The sequence below is a fragment of the Xenopus tropicalis genome, chromosome 1 (genome assembly GCF_000004195.4).
Source record: "Xenopus tropicalis strain Nigerian chromosome 1, UCB_Xtro_10.0, whole genome shotgun sequence".
Taxonomy (NCBI): domain Eukaryota; kingdom Metazoa; phylum Chordata; class Amphibia; order Anura; family Pipidae; genus Xenopus; species Xenopus tropicalis.
In genome coordinates, this window is record NC_030677.2 from 98,658,495 (window position 1) to 98,679,094 (window position 20,600).

The 20,600-nt window shown below is 37.2% G+C and overlaps 1 protein-coding gene across 12 annotated transcripts in view; it reads left to right on the forward strand.

Moving 5' to 3' along the window:
* The window catches only part of tcf3 (transcription factor 3), a 66,276-nt gene extending 47,817 nt beyond the window's left edge, over nt 1-18,459 (forward strand). For 4 of the 12 annotated variants that reach the window (XM_031897874.1, XM_012960661.2, XM_031897936.1 and 1 more), the window contains 10 exons: nt 17-119; nt 1,839-1,978; nt 3,277-3,397; nt 3,543-3,601; nt 5,013-5,091; nt 5,458-5,531; nt 5,655-5,837; nt 5,948-6,068; nt 6,745-6,904; nt 8,276-8,963. In XM_031897874.1, the coding sequence (XP_031753734.1) occupies nt 17-119; nt 1,839-1,978; nt 3,277-3,397; nt 3,543-3,601; nt 5,013-5,091; nt 5,458-5,531; nt 5,655-5,837; nt 5,948-6,068; nt 6,745-6,904; nt 8,276-8,789 (1,554 nt within the window). In that variant the 3' untranslated portion in view covers nt 8,790-8,963. Of the gene's footprint in view, nt 1-16; nt 120-1,838; nt 1,979-3,276; nt 3,398-3,542; nt 3,602-5,012; nt 5,092-5,457; nt 5,532-5,654; nt 5,838-5,947; nt 6,069-6,744; nt 6,905-8,275; nt 8,964-12,218; nt 12,458-15,874; nt 16,013-17,030 lie in introns of those variants that run through there. The other 8 variants (XM_031897943.1, XM_012960805.3, XM_031897981.1 and 5 more) reach the window with 6 other exon arrangements.
* Nucleotides 18,460-20,600: the final 2,141 nt, after the last annotated feature.

Here is a 20,600-nt window from a genome sequence, read left to right on the forward strand (position 1 = left end):
CACTTTATCTATGCAGGTTTACCCAGCAAACTCAGGTGATGAATACTGTGGTGACCGAGGAAGTTACGCCAACCCCAAGGCACCTAATTCAGTGTATCCTGGTGCATTCTACATGACAGGTCAGCCATAACAGCAAAATCGTGTTTGTGTTTTCTAGTTATGTTTCTGATCACAGAAGAGGAGTATCAATAGCTGCATATTTAATAGCTACTGGTAGAGCATCAGACACTGCAATCTGTGACGAGATAAGACACATTGGCAGCACCCATTAATGCAAAAATTATGTGCACTGTGAGAATTTGTTCAGCATACAAAATAATCCTCGACCTCATACACTATGATTTATTGTATATGAAGTGAAGAAAAAAATCAATCTGCTTATAGAGGCAACACCTTTAAAAAGCATCTTACAATGTTCTCTGTGATGTTAATATGTGTAGTCCATGTAGATCAGTTGTTACCCTATCCTAGCTGCAGTCAAAGCAGTGGCTTGCAGGCCCAGCCTAAAGACTAGATATGGGTAGTGCCACACCAGGTGGATTCTCAGCCTGCAGATAAATGCAGGCCAAGAATTTGCCCCTGGCCAGTGGCTCCAGGTGCAGGCAATTAGAAGCATAGAGGCAGATTCTTAGGCTGATGCGGAAAAACGCTTGCCGAAAATTCAGCCCTACGCCTGCTACTTGTGCCTGCACCTGAATGAATGGGATACGCTCTGGTGCAGGCACATGTAGCCGATATACGCACGAAAACGCGAGAGAATGCAAAGTCTTGCGTTTTCATGCGTATATCGGCTACATGTGCCTGCACCCGAGCATATCCCATTCATTCGGGTGCAGGCACAAGTAGCAGGCATAGGGCTGAATTTTCGGCAAACGTTTCTCCGCTTGCCGAAAAAACCAGCCCTACGCCTGGTGTGGCATCAGCCTAAGCCTACGCTGAACAAATTTAAGACCTGAAGCAAAGTTTAAACCAAAAATCTCTGAAATCCCATGGTAAAGAGACAGAACCTTAGAATTCAGTACATAAGCTATATGCATAAAGCACATCATGCAAACAAAATATTTGAGTCTGTTCAAAGAGTTCAATTACAGTCTACTATAAGTATCACTTCCTTTACACAACATTGATTCTTCTTTCACACTTATGATATAGTGGTAGAAGCTTTGTAATGCGCAGTATGCTTAGGGGCACATTCATGAAATCACGAGTTTGAGTCCCGAATGGGAAAAATCCGGATTTGATACGATAATTTCTGAAGATCGCAAATATCACAAAAATGCCTACGAAAAAATCGTATTAGTCACAATTATTTCGTATTGGCGATTCGAAAGTTTCGTACCGGACGATTGTAAACAGTGGGAAAACCTTTCCAACTTTGATCCTGCTGTGCATGATTTTCGAAGCCTCCCATAGGAATCAGTGGCACTCTGCAGCTCCAACCTGGCCCAAAGAAAATCACGATAACGAAGCTTGAATGAATCCGAAACTTTCGTACTCGGCGCGACAATACAATTTTGTCGCACACATTTTGTCACAAAGTACGAAAAAGTCACAGAAAATACACTGAGCATTCGTGCATTAATAAATGTCCCCCTTAGAATGTGTGTACATACTCTTTATCATTGCACGTTGTTGTATCACTTGCCCAACAGAAAAACTCATCATTCCAAATCCAGAAAATGCAAATTTCTATTTCTATAGAGGAGTGTATAAAACTGTTTTATGTAGTGCATAAATACATACTACTGTAATTTGGCATGCATTTATGTTTTTATATTCAGAGAACTTTTTTTTTTTTTTTTTTTTTTTTTTTATGTCTTCCCCCTTTTTATTTTTAGATGGACTTCACAGTTCCTCTGATATCTGGGCTTCTTCAGGAGGGATTGGACAAGGAGGATACAGTTCAGTCCTGAATAGCTCTCAGTCCTCCGTTTCCCAGACCACAGGATTCAGCAGCCTGCATCCCCATGAACGAATGGTTGGTGACTCCTATCTTTTACACTTTAGTGTAATCGAAAACTTTAGAATGACAAGTGCTTGTTTATATTAAAAAAAAAAAAAATAGGGTCAATGGTTGTTGAAGGTTGTAAATCTTGTCTAATCACCGATTTGGTCTTTTCATTATTGATAGCTGGGCAGGGACAGCTTTTCAGAATTGGGCATTATTAAATAGATATTTTCCATGAATAGGTATCAACTGTCAATAACCTGATCTTGTAGGCAGTTTCGAATAATATATGGTGCTGGTTTCTCTTTGGTCAAAAAAGTAAATATGTAAAAATGGCCTCTTTATTAGATCCTCTCTGGTTCCTGTCATGTTTCAAATGAGGGGTGGTGTGTCCTGACTGTCCTGCCAGGAGCACAGTAGGAGAGGGATAGCCAATCACAGCCCTGAAGTCACACAAGCAAAGACAGGCTTTGGCTTCCTATCGGGTCAGCCTAGCTGTTGATTGGTTCCTATCTTGCAGTGTTGGCGCTTAGTGCCTCTGGCCCCCTTGCACAGCCTGGAAAAGGAGGCAGCAGGAAGTGGAACAGAAATTGCAATAAGCCAGCCTGAAACACTACTTTTTAAGCACATTCCTCCTGTATTAGGAGAAGTACAATTCATGGGCACAATGTGTCCCACATGTGCAAAATATGTCCTCTTTAAATTATTGTAAGATCCATTTTGTTATAAATATTTGAAAAGTGGTGCAATATAAATTAAATGTTTACTGGCAACAAGTGGGGCAGCAAGAAAAGGCCCTAAGCTGCCTTTGATTAGGTTTTGCATGCATGGGCAATACTGACCTGAGCTACATAGGTACAGCTTGATACTGGCTTACAGTGTGACTCTGATCTACCCAGCAAAAATAAAATGACCAGGTAAGTGGGGAAAATGAACCACTTCCCCCACACGCAGAAGTCTGTCTCCTACCAGCTACTGTAAACTTAAAATGTTTGCTCATGTAAGGTGCAGGTCAGGGAGGAGCAGGGCAGCCAAGAAAAATTGCTGGTTGTTTAGGAGAATACTGTGATTGCAGAGTTTTTGATAGTGAACAATAAGTTTGTGTTTAGATCACTGCTATAACTGGGCCTGAAAAGAGCAGTGGCCCAAATGCCACTTTCCACTTGTCAATATTTTATAATGTGATCTACGCAGATATAACATGGTGCCTGAAGCAGGCATATCAAAGTTGTGGATAGAAGCTTTGTGGCTGTTCCTTTTGTAGCCTGATAAGTGCCCAACAAGTGTCTTATGATATTTAAAAGTAATATGTGTCTTTTCATCTTAAGGGTTTTCCAATGCATTCTGGGGAGGTGAACCCTTCTGTGACTTCCAGTTTCTCCACTACCCCTGCACAGTATGGGGTTTCCAGCCATACACCCCCAATCAGTAGTGGGGACACTATGATAGGTAAGTAGGAGACTTGTTTATTTTTTTGTAATTGTTTTTTGAACCTCACATTTTTCCCACTTAACTCAAATCATATTTAAGTCTACACTGATAAGAGATACATACAACAAATGTAATTATGTGCCTTTATTGTGCTTGCTTGCAGGAAACAGAGGGACAGCCACTGGGAGCTCAGGAGATGCACTTGGAAAAGCACTAGCCTCAGTAAGCTCTTGCCTAATATAGGCCCTTTTATGGAGTTAATTTTATTCTATAAAGAATTTTCTGTATTAGTATTTGTTCTTATATTTACCCAGTTAAAAATTTGTTGTATATATTAAGCATACTGTGCTATATGATGCAGTTATGTATGTCTTGTAGAGGAAAGTTTTCACTCCCAGGGCTTAAGACTTTGGGCTAACAACTTAGACAAAAGCTGGGCATCCAGCAAAAACATTAGCATGCCAATCAACACCTTTTGACATCTTAAGCCCTTTTGAGTTCAAACTTTTCTTTAACTTCTATTATGTATCTACGTGCTGTATCTATGTACAATATTCCTAAATGCGTAAAGTACAATATACTGTACGTCCGTGATCCCCCAACCAGTGCTTCGTGAGCAACATGTTGCTCTCCACCATCTTGGATGTTGATCTTCGTGGCTTCAAATTAGGTGCTCATTTTTATATTTTTGGCTTGGAGGCAAGTGTTGATGGCATAAAACCAATTGTAAAGTCAAACAGAGCCTTCTATAGGCTATCAGTCCACATAGGAGCTACCAAATAGCCAATTATAGCTCTTATTTGCACCCCCAGGAACTTTTTTTATGCATATGTTGCTCCCCAACACTTTTTTCCATTTGACTGTGGCTCACGGGTATAAAAGGTTGGGGATCCCTGCTGTACGTACTGTGTATTGACTAAAGGTCCTTAAATGATATATAGTAAGTCAGAGATGCATACACACTCTTACTCTAAGGGTAATGGCACACAGGGAGATTTGTTACCTGCAGTTAAATCTGTGCTATCATGGGCAACAGATCTCCTGAAAATGCTTTCCCGCCAGCTATAATGTAAATTGCTGGTGAGAAAACATATGTGTGTCTTTGTTTTCCAAAATCGTCCGTAGTTTCCTTGTGAAGCTACTTTTGGGTGAAAGCATTTTTGGGTTAAATCTGCATTAGTGCAGATTTAACTGCGGGTTACCAATCTCCCCGTATACCATCATCCTTACTCTCACTCATTCTTAATGGACTGGTTAATATTGAATTTATTAGCATCCATATTAGTTGCCATCAGAGCCCAGTTTATTATTATTATGTTATTAGAAGGCCGCTTGAGTAGAGATGGGCAAAATGATTTGCGCGGCTTTTGACGCATGCATAGGTTTTTTTTTTGGTTTTTTTTTTTTAACACGTACGTCATTCCTTTGCCATGTGTGCAGAAGACGTTTGTGTCATAGAAAGTGCCGGCCATGTCAAAGGAAGCGGCGCAGTGAAATTTTTCACCATGCTAAATTATTTCACCCATCCCTACTCCTGAGGCCTACAAAATAATATTTAGTTTTGTAATCCACACACACACTGTTTTCATTTCAGCAGTGTTTGCTTTACACTTGACTTTTTTTTTTTTTTTAGATCTATTCTCCAGATCATTCCAGTACCAACTTTTCCTCCACCCCATCCACACCTGTGGGTTCACCACAAGGAATAACAGGTTTGTTTCTAAGTGTATATTGGTAACCTTATAAGTCTCTTCTGGGCCCCTGTACTGAGTTTATCCATATATTCAATACCTTCCTCTTTACCATATGTCTTATGGAAAAAAAACACAGTGCTATAGCTTTGGGTATCTAGGGTACAGTGAATGATAGGGCAGGAATTGCTACTTGGCCTTTGTTTTCACACTTTGTGTTGACATAGATACATATTTGCCAGAGTAGAATATGTCTGCATTCACAGAATATTTTGTAACAAAATATTTGTCTGCTGATTATTTCATCATTTTATGAATTTGTGGATTCATGTATAAGGCTTCCCTCTGGTGATTCCTGGCTTTAATTGCATCACTGTCATGTTGCAGGTTCAGGGCAGTGGCCAAGAGCAAGCGGTCCTGGAGCTTTGTCTCCTAGTTATGATGGAACACTTCACACGTTAGTAAGTACTCGTACTGATTGCAGCTTACTGAAGCTATAAACATTTTATCTTCCTCTGCAAATTATCAGTTGTTAATCCAAATGGATTGTAGCCGTTAAATGAACTTCTTTTTCTCCTTTATAGCAGAACAAGATGGAAGATCGCTTGGACGAAGCCATCCATGTTTTGAGAAGTCATGCTGTGGGGCAGACAGGCTCCCTTCCAGGAGGCCATGAGGACATTCACTCTCTTCTCAGTGCTACTGCTAGTGTTCTTGGAAGCGGCTTCCCTGCTGCTGTACTCTCTCTTGCCAATCGACATTCTATGGTAAAGCAAAAAACAATATTATTTTGTAATGTGATAACTAGTTATATCTAATTGTACTCTTTCATGGTTCTCCAATTAAACTGTCCTATTCCCCCTTTTTTTTTTTTTAGTTAAACTCTCACACAGAAGAAGCCCTGCCTAGTGCTTCCAACATGCTACACAGTCAGGTCACTGTTCCTGCACAGCCAGGTTCACTGCCTGATCTAACCAGGCCACAGGATTCCTACTCAGGTTGGGGCATTTTCTTTATTCTGGTGTTTGTTATAGAAATTCTGTGCATAATGACTCTCCTTTATCATGCAGTACAGCCTGTAATCAGTTGTTTTTAAGTACCGGAATGGAACAGAAAACTCCACAGTACTGCGCAGTGCCATTTTATAGTGCCCTATGTAAACAAATTTACTTTTTTTTTTGGCCGTGAACTTGCAGTTAACAAATCTGCATTGATTGTAAAGCAATAGTTTGTGTTTTTTTTGTATGTTTAAATATTTATTTGTAGCCTTAAGACACAGTGGTTCAACTTTTTCTGAAAACACCAGGTCCAATCATGCTAGAAAATAGATCCCACACCAAAGAGCACCTGATGAAGAGGTATCCCCAAAACATTTACTGGGATCTCCGTAAAATTTACACCGTTATTTCACAATGCATATATTTGAGTGTCATTTGGATCAGTGTTTATTTTAATGAACTTTTCTTGCAGCAGAAAGAACAAAGAGCACCATGTTTGAGACTGCTTAAAAATTGCTGTGGCAGTATGTGGATACCACACCTGCAATTTTTGCCTTTCATAATATTAATACATACTGTTAATAAAAATAGATACAGATGCTCATGTATGTTTTACTATGGCTTATTTATCTACATTATACCATATTTAAACTGTATGCTTTTGTGTTTGCTGCAGGGCTTCCTGGGCTTGGAAGGGCAGTACCTCCAGGCAGAGCCCCAGAGATAAAAAGGGAGAGTAAAGAGGATGAGGAGAATAGATCTGTGGGAGATCTGTCAGATGATGAGAAGAAAGAGTCTAAGACACAGAGAAGTCGGACACGATGCTCAATAAACAGGTCTCACTAATAGCTTGCTAGGGTGTAAAATTTTGTAAAATTATTTTTGCAGTCAATTTTTTGTTAAGAGGCTTTTTAAGAGATTGTCAACCTAGACAAGCAAGCTGTTGTTTGTGCTTTTCTCCAAGGTTGGCCTGATTCTTGAAACCAGGTTGCCTTTATCAGCTCTAGTCAAGACTAAGTGACAGTGCTTCTGCAATAGTAGGTATAAGAGGTGCAGGAAATAGAAAGAGACATTAAAGCAGCTACATTTGCTAGCAGTTATATTTACCAATATCTTGAAACTTTATTGTGTATTTTTTTTTTAATTATTATAAACTATATCACTTAAACAGTCTTATTTTTCTTTGTCTGAGTTGACAATTCCTTTAAAGGCCAACAATTTTTTTAAGATATTACACTGCTAGTACCTTATTTCTGGCAGAGCAGGACTGATTAACACCACCATCCAGTTTCCCAGATGTGAAATGGCTGGTGCCTGCAGTATCTGTGGATACAGCTCAGCACAATTCTTTTCTTCTTCCTTGGTTTGTTTAAGCATTTTTGACATCTATCTTACAAGAAGGTAGAGAATTGTTCGGGGTAAGGTTGGGAGATGATGCCTGCACCAAACATTTGAAGGGTAAATATATACCCTTATAACATGAGCTCATTCAGTTATGTTTGTGTACAATGGTGCATAAACATTATCCAAACTTATTTGTTGGACAGTCATACCTGATTTCACAGATTAAAAGTGAACCATTTCCCTACATTTCTTAAAATCACAGTGTAATACAACCCCTTCCTCACTTTATTCAATTGTGAAGTGGTGGATTCTGGGATATAAAGTTCCTCTGCTTTCCATAGTGGGTGGAGGGAATTCAAGTGCCATGATCCATTTCTTAAAAATGGAACAAAGTGAAGATGGGGTTGGATTATTTCGTAAGACTGAAAATGGGATCTGGTACCTACAGCACTTTTCACACTCTGCGAAATCATGTATGTGTGTCTGTGTTTAAAAAAAAAAAAAAAATGTAAAAAGTTTGTTCAGTAGTGAATCTTTTCTTCATAAGCCCAGCTGCATGAGCATGTCAAAAAGAGGGGTATATTTCCCATATTTTTCCATTTGTTGGCCGGAGTTGCTTTGCCAGAAGCCAGGTAGAGCACTGAGTAATTATACATTATTTACTTTTACCTTTAGATCTCCTTTAAATAAAATCTGCTATTGTCGTTGCATGCTTATATAAATATTTTTTATTTAACTCTGCTTAAGGGCTTGTGTGAGTTGGAGTGAGGACCTTTAGTCTTGCAGATATCTTCCTTTCTTTATATCATAGTTCCCTATTCCCTTAATTCTACATTGCTATCCTAACTAAACCTCCCCTCCAGTCAAGATGAAGATGAAGAGGACGATAACCTTCCTCCAGAGCAAAAAGCAGAACGTGAAAAGGAGAGACGGGTAGCCAACAATGCTCGAGAACGACTTCGTGTCAGAGACATCAATGAAGCTTTTAAAGAGCTGGGGAGGATGTGTCAACTGCACCTCAACAGTGAGAAACCGCAGACTAAGCTGCTGATACTGCACCAGGCAGTTTCTGTCATCCTCAGCCTGGAGCAGCAAGTGCGAGGTGAGTGGGATGTGCTAAGGGAGTGGTGGGGCACGGATCTGTCTGTCTCTCATCCCCCCTCCTATTCTTCTCTTAAGCTTCAGGATATACATGCCACGCCCCCCTCCATCCTTCAGGCGCTTTGCTTCTGGACAGTACATGTATATTCTGCTACCAATCCTTCCTGCTTGCTAATGTTTTGTTTATTATCCTGCTTTGTTTTTGAGTTTTGGTGGGCAGAGTGGGAATTATTGCATGAACTGCATGGGATTCATGACATGTTCCATGTTCACTAGTCACACATCTAGAGATGGGCTGCCAGGAGGCATTTGGAAAAAGATATATATTTAGCCACTAGTTATAACTGATACAATAAAATTTCTCCTTTTTGAACAATTTTTATTTTATATACTTCTGAACCTCCTGAACTGTAGTTGCAGGCTATAAAACTGCAGTGATCATATTTATATATTAAAAAAAAAAAAACTTAATTACAGTCACTCTTAACTGTTTGTTTTCTGGTAAAATTATATGTAGTGATTTAATATAGCTGCCCATATATATATATGTAGTGTTCTGTTTTTTGTTTTGCTTTGGGGGCCTATTTTAGATATGTATCGTAAATAATTTTTTTCTCATAACCTTAATTGTAAGGAAAACATGGCTTTATTTCAAGCTATTTTATGAAGGTCTACAGCAACCAGCAGCTGCTGAAAATTTACATTTAAAGTAATAAGAAGTAGGGAATATCAGCTTGAGAGTCCTTCTAGCCTTTTTTTTTTTTTTTTTTCCTTTAGGCCTGGTTTACACAGGTGACACTTGTAAATGTTTAGTATCAATATATCCTATGGCCTTGCAATATTGTGAACATTAAAAATATATTCCTCCTGCTACATTTTTATGTTGCAATTAATTGCCGGCAGTTCTTAGTTTCTTTTGAACAGAAATTGTACAGACAAGCTTGTAAATTCAGATTGTCTTATTAACTTAATTTTCTGCTGTGTGCTTCTGTAGTACAGTAATACAACTTTCTGTTTTAGGAATCCTGCCATAAAAAATATTTACGATCCACAGTACTTAAAAATTGTTTTTACTGTATTCGATTTTTTTTTTTTGGGCAGTGATTTTTCTAAATCAATATCATGTTCGTCACGTCTGATTAAAATGGTTTAGTTCTTTCAGGGAGCTATGGGTTAACATTCAAAAGATTATTTAGAAATGAGTGAACATGTAATAGGGGTGTGTTCTGTAATAGGCCATGCATGTTGGTGCCCCCTCCCCAAGTACTTACTTGTTAGGGTCACAGTTTCAACCATATGTCCTCACCCAGACTCTTGCTTTGTGCTGGGCATCTGCTGCAATTTTTGCAATTTTTATATGCCTCTCTTCTCCCACTATACTTTTGAAAGCTCATAACAGCCTATATCTAGAGTGATTTTATTTCATCCTTCTACACTGCTTCATTCTTGTCCTTTTCATACTTGCTGCCAAATGTCTTGCACTTTTCCTTTTCTAACAGACAGTTCTCAAACTTTAGTGCCTCCTACCAGTCCCTGCTCCTCCTCCTCCACAACCCAGTCCCAATGACCTCGCACTATCTGCTCCTAGAAATTGATTCCAAAAAAAGTAGTAATAGCAATGCGTGATGCTATGCTGCTGAGTTTTATATGCACAACTTAAGCAATATACTGTATACAGAATTGCAGCTATATTTAAGTGTATACACAATATGAAAACCTCTGTATACATGAGTAAAGCTTTGTATGCAGTAAAAGCAGATTTGTGCATTTACAAACTAAAATTTACTACATCAAGTACCAGCTCACTGATTTAAGTCTACACCGCAAGTTTAAATATTCTGGACAACATTCTTCATCATTGTTTTACTGACAAAAAAAAAAAGATCATGAGCTGCCTTCAAGCAAAACAAGAGCCTTCGGAAACCCACTCTCCTCCATTCACAACCAAGACTTTTTGCTCTGGAAGGAAGACTATCGGTGAATACATTCAGGGAAATGTATTTCAGCCATGTAAAATAAAATCGTGGATATTTGCTTTGGGAAGCAGTAATGAAAGATTCTTCAGTACTTGGAGAGCAGCGTGTGTGTTTGACTGGTTGTCTTAACTAAATTTTAAATACCTTCATTTCTTAAGGTATGAGTGGTTCTTTTACTGAGGCAAACATAAAGCAGCAGTAGTAAAACTTTACTTTGATATATATTGCATATTCATAATACACTGCAACCTAATGCTTATTGTTGAGGTTGTCATATAATTTGTGCTTAAAATAAAAATGATGGCAGCACATACCTAATAAAGGACTCTTAGGGCCAAAAACTCTACTCCACAGTAAACCAGCATTACTCTGGAAGTGTGCCTGTGCAGTTTTATTTCTGAAGTGCTCTATGGCTAATTAAGTCATAATGATGGAGCTTCAGAAAAAAACCTTTTAATTAAGCACACTGTGTAGCAAACCCAATACTTTGCTGTGTTTTCTGTTTAGACCTAGTCTTTTGCCTTCCTCTGCTCCCATTATTAACACAATGTTGTAGAGCAGTTTTCCGATGTTAGAATATCATGCCATGCATGGCTTACCTATAACTTGATTGTTACTGGACTTCTGTATATTAGGCTAAATCTTAAGAGTTTGTCACCTGTAATATTTATCCAACAGTGTAGTGGCAATGAAACCTCAAAGTGCATGCAGCATTTAAATAAGCAAAGTTAATATATAAGGAAATTGTGCTGATCTCAGAGGAGCTTCATTTCTTCTGCAAAGAATATCAATTTTCTAAAATCTAACAAAACTATGTGGCCGATTATGATGGACAAATCGGAGTAAATGTACTACATACCATGATGTTACATATTTGCAAATACACTCAAGGCACACAGGTGTTTTTGCCACTATTGTATTTCAACTGACAGAGAATTGCCTGAAACTGCCCTCACAGCCTTACATTTACTGTAATTTAATTTCTCTGAAAGTAAGAACCCTGAATGCTGGTGCTTTCAGCTGTTTGGCATTACAGTAAAAGGTAGGTACCATGGGTAGTTTTGTGCACTTTCTGATTGCTGAAATATGCAACATTTCTTCAGCCTAATATAGCGATATAACTAGAATGACCTAGTATATAACGAATGCAGCTAAAATCAGACCTTTATCTCTGCTACTGCTACAAACCATTTATTTTTTGGGGATATTTACTGGGGGATTATGCTGCTCTGTTATTTTAGTTTTGTCCTGTGGAAGTAGAAGAGCACAGTTTGAAAGCATTTTAAATTTAGGCAGAAATAGTTTCAGTATACTGTTTTTATTTTTTTTGAGAGATTAAAATAAAGGCAAATCATAAGTAGTTTCATTCCTAAAGGTAATGTTTATTTTTGCAGAAATTTTGCACAGCAAAATGCAGAGAATATGTTCATTCACTGCTGTGTTTGCAATAATGCTGTTTTTATGTATTGCCATACCTTTTAAATGGGAAAATGCAGAGATCAAAACACCAAATACACCTTTACCCATATCACCTAAATAAGGAATTGTCAATTCTTCTATTAAATGTATTACATTACATTGCACAACATCTCTATTAGTGCGAGTATGACTTCAGTGTGTGCGTATGTGTGTCTGTTTGCCAACTATCTGAGTATCCCAAGAGGTGAAAGGTATTTTGTGGGATATGAGCCCCATGCCATCTTTAATCCTTCACTATCCTGGGGTCCAGCAGTGGAGGAAGCAGTAAAGAAGAGAGTAACTCTGTGGAAGAAAAGGACTCAAGGGATCGTGACAGGAGGATGTCAAATAATGCACGGGAGAGGGTGCGAGTACGAGACATCAATGAAGCTTTCAAGGAACTTGGTCGTATGGTGCAAATGCATATGAAGGCAGACAAGGCCCAAACCAAGCTCATCATCCTTCAGCAGGCCGTGCAGGTCATAATGACTCTGGAGCAGCAAGTGCGAGGTATCCCCTACCAGCCATCCACTGTTGTATCTAGCTTGCCATTACAAGTCTTCTTTCTGTTACTTCCACTTTGCCTTGTGTCTTTTTCATACTTTAACCATGATAATCAATATTCCATTTTTTTCCCAATCTATAATTCATATTCTAATTTTTCCCCAATCTATAATATGTATCACTTTAACACATCAGCCATCTCTCTCCATGCAATGAAACCACAATCGGTTTTCTGAACCTCTTGTAGTTCGAAGCATCATCATTCTCAGTCATTTTCTATCCTTCTCTACACCAGAGCCTCGTTTTCCTTTATTACCTTTCACTCCCTTAAAAGCACCAGTTCATTTCTGAGATGAGTAATTTACTGCTCCACTATTAGGAGAATCAAGTTTTTCCTTGTTAGTGAGTCCTTATTTATTATACCCAGTATCCACTATAGCAACAGCATTAACTTCAAATATTTTTTTGGCGCCTTTCTTTTCAACACTTGATATCGCTACAATTTTACAAGTCTCACCTGTGTTATTGTCCCTTAACCTTGCAGCTTTAAAGAGAAATACATCAAGCAATATAAGGACACAAATTATGTTGGAGTATGACCATAAAATAGTATACTGTAAAAATCGTGACTGAACCATATTTTTTCGAGTATTTGTGTTCAGCAGACATTTATACCTTGAAAACAATATAATTTGTAAAACACACCAATTGTATAATTTTGCAATGTTGTGTGATTATTATGTTTTATCCATTTTGATACATTACCCTTCAAGCAAATATATTTTTGTTATATGGTGATATTGGTCTGTATTCACCTGTAGTAAACAAGCTGCTCTTACATATAGTTTTTGGTAGTTGAGGTTGACCAATTTTGCTCAAGTAAATCCTACCTGTCTGGCAAAAAAAATTAAATCTGAAGCTGTCTCTAGTTTGCTTCTGAAGCAGGAGATATTGCTTCCAGAGTCCAAAATGGCAGGTTTGGCTGTCAACTAATACTGTGCTATAAAGCAGGTCATGCACAGTTGCAGTTCAGGTTTTGTCGCAGAAAGTAGATGTTTTGGGCCCCCTGCTAATTGCTGCTGTCTTTGTTTTAGACTGAAGTAGAGCAGTGCTTTCTTTTATTACTGTCACATTCCCTCTAGGCTTTGTGCTTCAGCATGCGCACAACTGTTTATATCACCAGTTCAAGTCTTTCTTGAGTGTACAGCTTTTGTATACACACTCATAAGTAGGGTTTTGAACCAGACAATCTGCTTTAGGCAGGTGCTGTCCAGTTCTGAAAAGACTGGTTTCATATGATCTGAACATAGCTCAGAAAGAAATATGTGCTTATAAGCTTTCCAAAGAGGTTATACTGAATGATAACATCTTTAAACTATGAGTTATATAGTAGCAGGTCTAGTAGACCATAAGAGAGGAATACCATAAGCTTTACTGTCTTTTGGCCTCTTTAAATAATTTCTAATTTCTGTGCTTTTTCTTTATGTAAAATATTAAGTGGCTGACTAATGTTTTGTTTATGTGCTTCATAGTTGTATTACCATTTATTTATTTATATAGCACCAACAAGCATTTACATTAAAAACCTTGTTGTGTCTGTTATTATTGTGGACTGTATTTCCACATTATCACTGGTAAAGAAGAGGTCTGTGGCTGGTAAATCTGTGTAGTAGGTGACAGTGCTACATACAAAAGAAATATAGGCAACATTGAATCTATTTTTCCCCAATGCAAAAATACAAATACACATGAGTTTACATTCATAAACTAACTTTATGGCCAAGTGCATCATTATATATTTTATTTTTAAAAGTGTGTCTGACACCTACGAAGTTTGTGCAGAATGATATAGCTTTTCTGTTGCTAGTTTTCTATATGCTGTGCTGTTTTTATTCTAGCCCCTTGTTTAAGGCAACTGTGTCAAAAGTGTGGGGTGGGGTATAGTGGTTGGAAAAGAAATTCTGGAGAATGCAGTTTGTCCTGAATCTAAATGCACCTTGGGTCAGGGAAGGGCTGCAAGAGCAATAATATAGTAGTAATTGGTAAAAGAAGTGTTGCTGTTTATCTGCGGACATGCCTACTAAGACTGATATTTATTTCTTAGATGTTTTAGAACTTTTACCTCTCCACTACCCCAGCATAAGGACTAAGAAACTACATTAATACAATTACAGTTTGTGTAAAGATCAGGCAGATATATACAATTTGTCTTCCATTTATTTTTAAACATTTTTGGTTAGTTATGTTTCTTTCATAGGGAAATGAATGCTATATATGCATTGTTGATTAGTTGAGGTAGCAAAATCAAAACTTTAAAATGAGAGAACTATTTGTATCCTTAATATAACAGACATATTCTGCATCACCTTACAAAGTTTATATAAAATTCACATAAATTTCTGCCCAGGTGGAGCTTAAGCTGGCCATACATGTACCAATATCATTGTACAAAACTCTGTTCTTTATGGTTATTGGTATGTGTATGGTGCATCAAAGGACCCGACTGATATGCATGTAGAATGGATATTGGTTGGTTCAGGAATCTGGCAGCTTAGAAAAAGTTTTCTACCGATGCACCCTGTCTGTCCGCTCAAAGTGCATTGGCATATGAGGAAGTAAAGAGGAACATTGTATTGCAGCCTTTATAGTGTAAGGTCCTTTTCACATTGATACTGTGGTCACTTTAATCAGGAGCCAATTAACTGGCCTCCATGTTGTTTGAGTGTGGGAGGAAACCTGCAGTAGAGTAGAGGGCATACAGACTTCTTGCTAATGACTTTGCTTGAATCAAAATAAACTCCTAGATGAAGGTATCCTTCTATTTAGGAAATGTAGAAAACTCACCATATCGAGAGCAGTTTTGCTTGAGTCAAACCTAGGCCTTGGCACTAAAGGCAGCAATGTTACCCAATGTGCCATACATTCCACAGCACAGAAATCTATTTTTTTTTTTTGTATACCCTTCTCCCTATGGAACAACCTAGAAGTTTGTCACTGAAACTAGTTGAAAACATAAAATAAGGCTTTTTTTACAGAAGCCACACAACAGATCAGCAATTATCAGACGTTTTAGATAAAAAGAAATATGATTAAAACTGTTACAATACAAACAATACAAAAAATACTAACAATACAAAAATAATTATTGCTATAAAACCTTTAAGGCCGAGTGCATCAGCTGTTTTTGTTATGGAACCTCCGCTGAAGTATTGTGATTTATTAGGCAGGAAAGAAAATGAGCACTTATTATTGCTATCTTCAGTATACTTTGGGACCTCTGCCTTTACAATTTTAGTACATGTAAAATCCGTGACAATATGACACTGTTTTACTACGATAATCTTTTATACACATTGCATAAGGAAATATTAGAAAAATCATGATGTTGCACCTTATGATTACCCCTACCCACTTCTTTCATAGAGCGCAACTTGAATCCTAAAGCTGCCTGTCTCAAGAGGCGTGAGGAAGAGAAAGTTTCAGGTGTTGACCCTCAAATGGGCCTGTCTGGAGGACACCCTGGAGTTGGGGACTCTCACAACCCAGTGGGACACATGTGAGGTAAGTTACCGTGAAAACCATAAAAGATGTATTAGAATTATTATGTTGTTATGGGAATTTGCTGTGGGTAAAAATGTGTACAGTTAAGGTATAAATATAATGTGAAACTATTAGAAACCCACAATAACAATGTCTCATAGATTTTAGTGATGTATGTAAATGTATGAAACATAAATTTACATATCTATGTATGCATATATACTATATAGAAGAAACAATATTGCTGAGCTCATCCACTTTCTGCCCATTTCTGTTTATTGTTATGGGATTTTTATAAGCATATTTATCAGTAGATAAGTTAGAGCTTACCATTTGATAAATACTCTTCTAAAAATCGTATAGTGACGAATAGAAAGTAGGGTGGGTTTTTCTGTGGTTAGCTTGAATTTCACATTTTGATAAACCAGGCACAATTAAAGGAGAAGGAAAGGCTAATAAAGAGTTAATCTCAAGCTGAAGGCATACATTCAGTTGTCTCAGTAGTGCCCTTAAGTCTCCCCATATTTCTGCTGTTCAGATGATCAGAAGCCAAACAGGAAGAAAAAACGCTGAGCTGAGTAAAGAAAGTTCCCATAAAGAATCATGCCTGCACCAAGAGCAAGACCGGTGTACATGCTCAGTTAGACTATGAGGAAGTTTCCTGCTGATTGGCTCAGATCCACATTCCTAAGGGGGGGGGGGAGTTCTTGGCATTCTTGAGAGATGGGAGAGCAGAGAGCTGCGTGTCTCTGGCAGAGGAAAACAGACACAACTAATCTTTTGACAGAGAAGTCAGTGCAGTGTTTCTGTGAGTGCTTATGGCTGTATTTACATAGACCTTTCTGATAAAGCTTACTGAGTTTTTACCTTTCTTTCTCCTTTAAATCAAGCCGGCTTCTCATGTGTGCACACATGCAAAATATGCTCTTATATAAGGGCCCTATGAGTATAGTCCTAGCTATATTTTGGATTTTACATTTACACATTTGTACATTTTTTTTATTATTATTTCTTAAATTTCCAATTTTTTTTTCTGCAGTTTCCACTGGAGCACTGGAACATTTTTCTCTACGATCCTTTGTTGCTGTTATTGTTTTTTTTATATTATTACAAATTTACTTTTGAATTTTTTTTTTCTTTGTGTTATGGAAAACCTCCACGACACGGAAGTCTTTGTGGCCTTGACTTTATTTTCCTGGAAATTTCCAATGGGGGATGGACAAAAAAAAACATTGACTCAAACTGACAACTTGTCTTTTCTGGACTCTTACAAAGCAAAGGAAGACAATGTGAGAAATTGCCTTAACTGAAAACAAAATCAAATCGGTTTATTTAAAGGAGGCTGCGGGGGGGAAGAAGGCTTGCCCAGATACTCCCTGCTACTAGTGAGTTGTGGGGAAGCAAGGATATTTTTCTGTCCTTGTACTTACACATCTACAACAAACTGACTTTTTTTTAATGAAATGAAAAATGGAAAACTGCGAAAAAAATAAAAAGTTAGGCATCATAGAAAAATGTTTTTAAACTTAGAACAAAATAGAAATTATTTTTTTCAGGATTTTTCTTTCTTATGGTAACATTTTTATATAAAAATAAATGCTGAACAAAAATTTTAAAAACAGAAAAGGAACCCCACCCTATACACTTAATTGTAACCCTGCCCCTTATTTCCAACTTGCACACCCTAGTTCTACTTATTTTACTCCCTACACTACCTTTGCTGCGTATCCCCTTCCTTGTGCACATGTTGCACTCTTTTATTGGTAAAAAGGAAGCAAGACTAGTCCCACTTTGCACACAAGCGGGATGCAAAGAATGTCAATTGCTTTTCCCATGTCCTGTTTAGCAAAAAAGGGATTTTGGGGGGCTACTCCAATCATGAACTCTTTGTAAGAGATGAGTGCTTCCCTAATTACATCCAGTGTTGGGGGGAAGTTAAGACTTTTTTTTTTTTTTTTTTTTTTTTTTTTTTAAATGAACAGAATTATGCTCTCTGCTTTATATTCCACAAAAATATTGTCTTCAACTTAGATAGGGTTATGCAAGTCTGCAGAACATTGTTTCTGATGGATGCAAGGGGGTGTTGAACAAAGTACCCATCAGATCTATTTGATGAAATGTATTTTCTAAGAATATTACAAACTCTTATTGTCCCATGTGTCACATTTAGACTCCCTTTGACTGACCCTTACACTATTATGACTTTTCCTTTTTAAAACCCTTACTGCAATTTTTGTTTTGTTTTTTTTTTACAAAAATGTCTTGCTGTATTTTTTTAATTCTATATATAAAAAATATTTACTGAAAGACCTGTTTAACTCTCTGAATACATCATACAGCTGTAGCTCATGGCACATCAGCTGACACCCGATTGAAGACCTACCTGGACTGTCTTTAGTTCTCTCTCCCACAGCTTTTTATAAGGGCTGTGCATCAGTGTAGAAATATGTAGCATTAAATGTTAGGGTGCAGATACCCTTATTTTTGTAGATATGTGTTGTTTGGAAGGGTTGCAGTGGGATTTTGGAATATTTCTGGAAAAACTGCCTTCAGACATTCGTAAATATATATTTTTAATATTTTATTTTAAATATCCTGCCTTTTAACATGTCCAGCTATGCTTATTATTTGTTACTGTCCTTAATACTTCTGTCGGTAGTCAACATATTTTTTTTTTTTTTTTTTTTGCAATAGAGTTGAATGTACTGTGAGTTGATCAAAGGGGGTTGTTTGCTCTAGCCATAATTCACAAGTGTTGAAGACTTGTGTTATAGAATGGGTTTAATTGTTGTATCTGATTTAGAAACAGAATGCCTTGTGTGTAAGGCCATCACCTTAACAAAAATAAGCATGGGCAACTCCCAGAATCCTCCTCTAGGTATACCATTCAGCTATGTGTTTTGTTTTTTATTAAGTTTTTTTTCTTTATATGACAAAAACATTTTGTTCCATATTAGAAAGGCAGGGAATGAAGAGGCCTTAATACCCAAAATCAAGTAATTACAACTCAAAGTATTTTAGAAAGACAATACATATTTTTGTTGAAGAAGCACAAACAGAAAACAAATGGTATTTCTTTAGTGCCTCGGATATTTTTTTGTTTTGTTCTTGGTTTTTTTTTTTTGGTTTTTTTTTTCTAAATAATTTTATATGTGTCAAATCAGCTGGCTGGAATATTTGGAATTTTTAATAACAAAAATAATAATCCTAACTTTTTTTTAAGTAGGTTTTGAGAACTGTCCTGTACATAAATCTGTGTTGCAGCAATACATGTAAGCTTTTATAACTATATAACTTCTTGAATCCCGTTCTTTCAGATGTTGTATACGATGAATGATAAAAAGAAAATACATTTAAAAAAAAACAAAAAAAAAAAACATTGTAATAAAAGATTTGCATTGTATTAAATACGGTTTGATTCAGCTTTTCTGATATTGTAAAGCCCCAAAAGTACAGAAGTCTTATGCTATTTATATTATACAGTTATGGGATCCATTATCCAGAAAGTTCCAAATTATGGGAAGGTAATCTCTCATAGACTTCATTTTAATCAATTAATTCCAAATTTTAAAACACATTTCCTGTACTGAAGCCTGTAATTTAAATAGTACTTACTTAAGCATTTGGACACATTTTGCAACATTTTGACTAATAGCACTACATCACAAGTTAAGCACAGACCCTCATTAGGTTTGCATGCAAAGAGCTTGAACATATATTAGGTGCTAATAGGAACCCTGTGTAAGTAAGTCTAAGGGGTACCTGAAAGCAATGATTCAGTAATTTCCAGTCCGCAGTACAAAGTAAGTATACCAGAGATTTATAATGCAGGAATAGGCAAAAAGTATGTTCAGAGCAAGACCTTATAATTGAACAAGAATGTATACTGCCCCTTTGAAGGAAGAGCAATTTCTAGCATCAGCACAATAATCCAAAAGAGTATCACTGATATAAGAATTAATGCAATATGTCTGCACAGTGTCCATTATCTGTGCAGATGTGAGACTACTTGCTAGTTTTGTTTTACTTAACACTAATGCTAGTTATTGAACAGCTGTGGGTTCTTTTTCTTTGCAGAGTAGAATGACCTATGACCCTGATGTCCAAAATCTTTCTACAAACGCAGCACTTCTGTGTCAATGTCCCATTCTATAATCTTTGACAAATGGTCCTCTGCCATCACCCACTATCAATATATATGAGAAATTAAGACATTTTCTGCACTGAGCTATAGAAAACAAGGATTGTTTGTCCATATATTGCATGGCCAACTACGTCAGTTTTCTCAGGTCTGGCCAGTCCTACATTCACTTTTATCTGACTCATTAAGAATTCTGCTGCTTCATAATACATTTTACACAGGGACTAAGTTTTGCCTGCAATATGCTTGCTTTCAAGCTTAAAACTCCCAAATGGTTGCCCTCTTTATTGGCCACCACTGGGATCACCTGACCCTATATCTGTGAAATACATACATAATGTTTCTATCCATTTGTCTCCGATGAACTTTTTTAGGAATGCGTATTCCTATGGGATTACCTAAATCTTTTTCAGTTTAGAGCTGTTCTCTTTGGGATTTCTACATCTCTCAAGTGGTGGTGGAAAGATG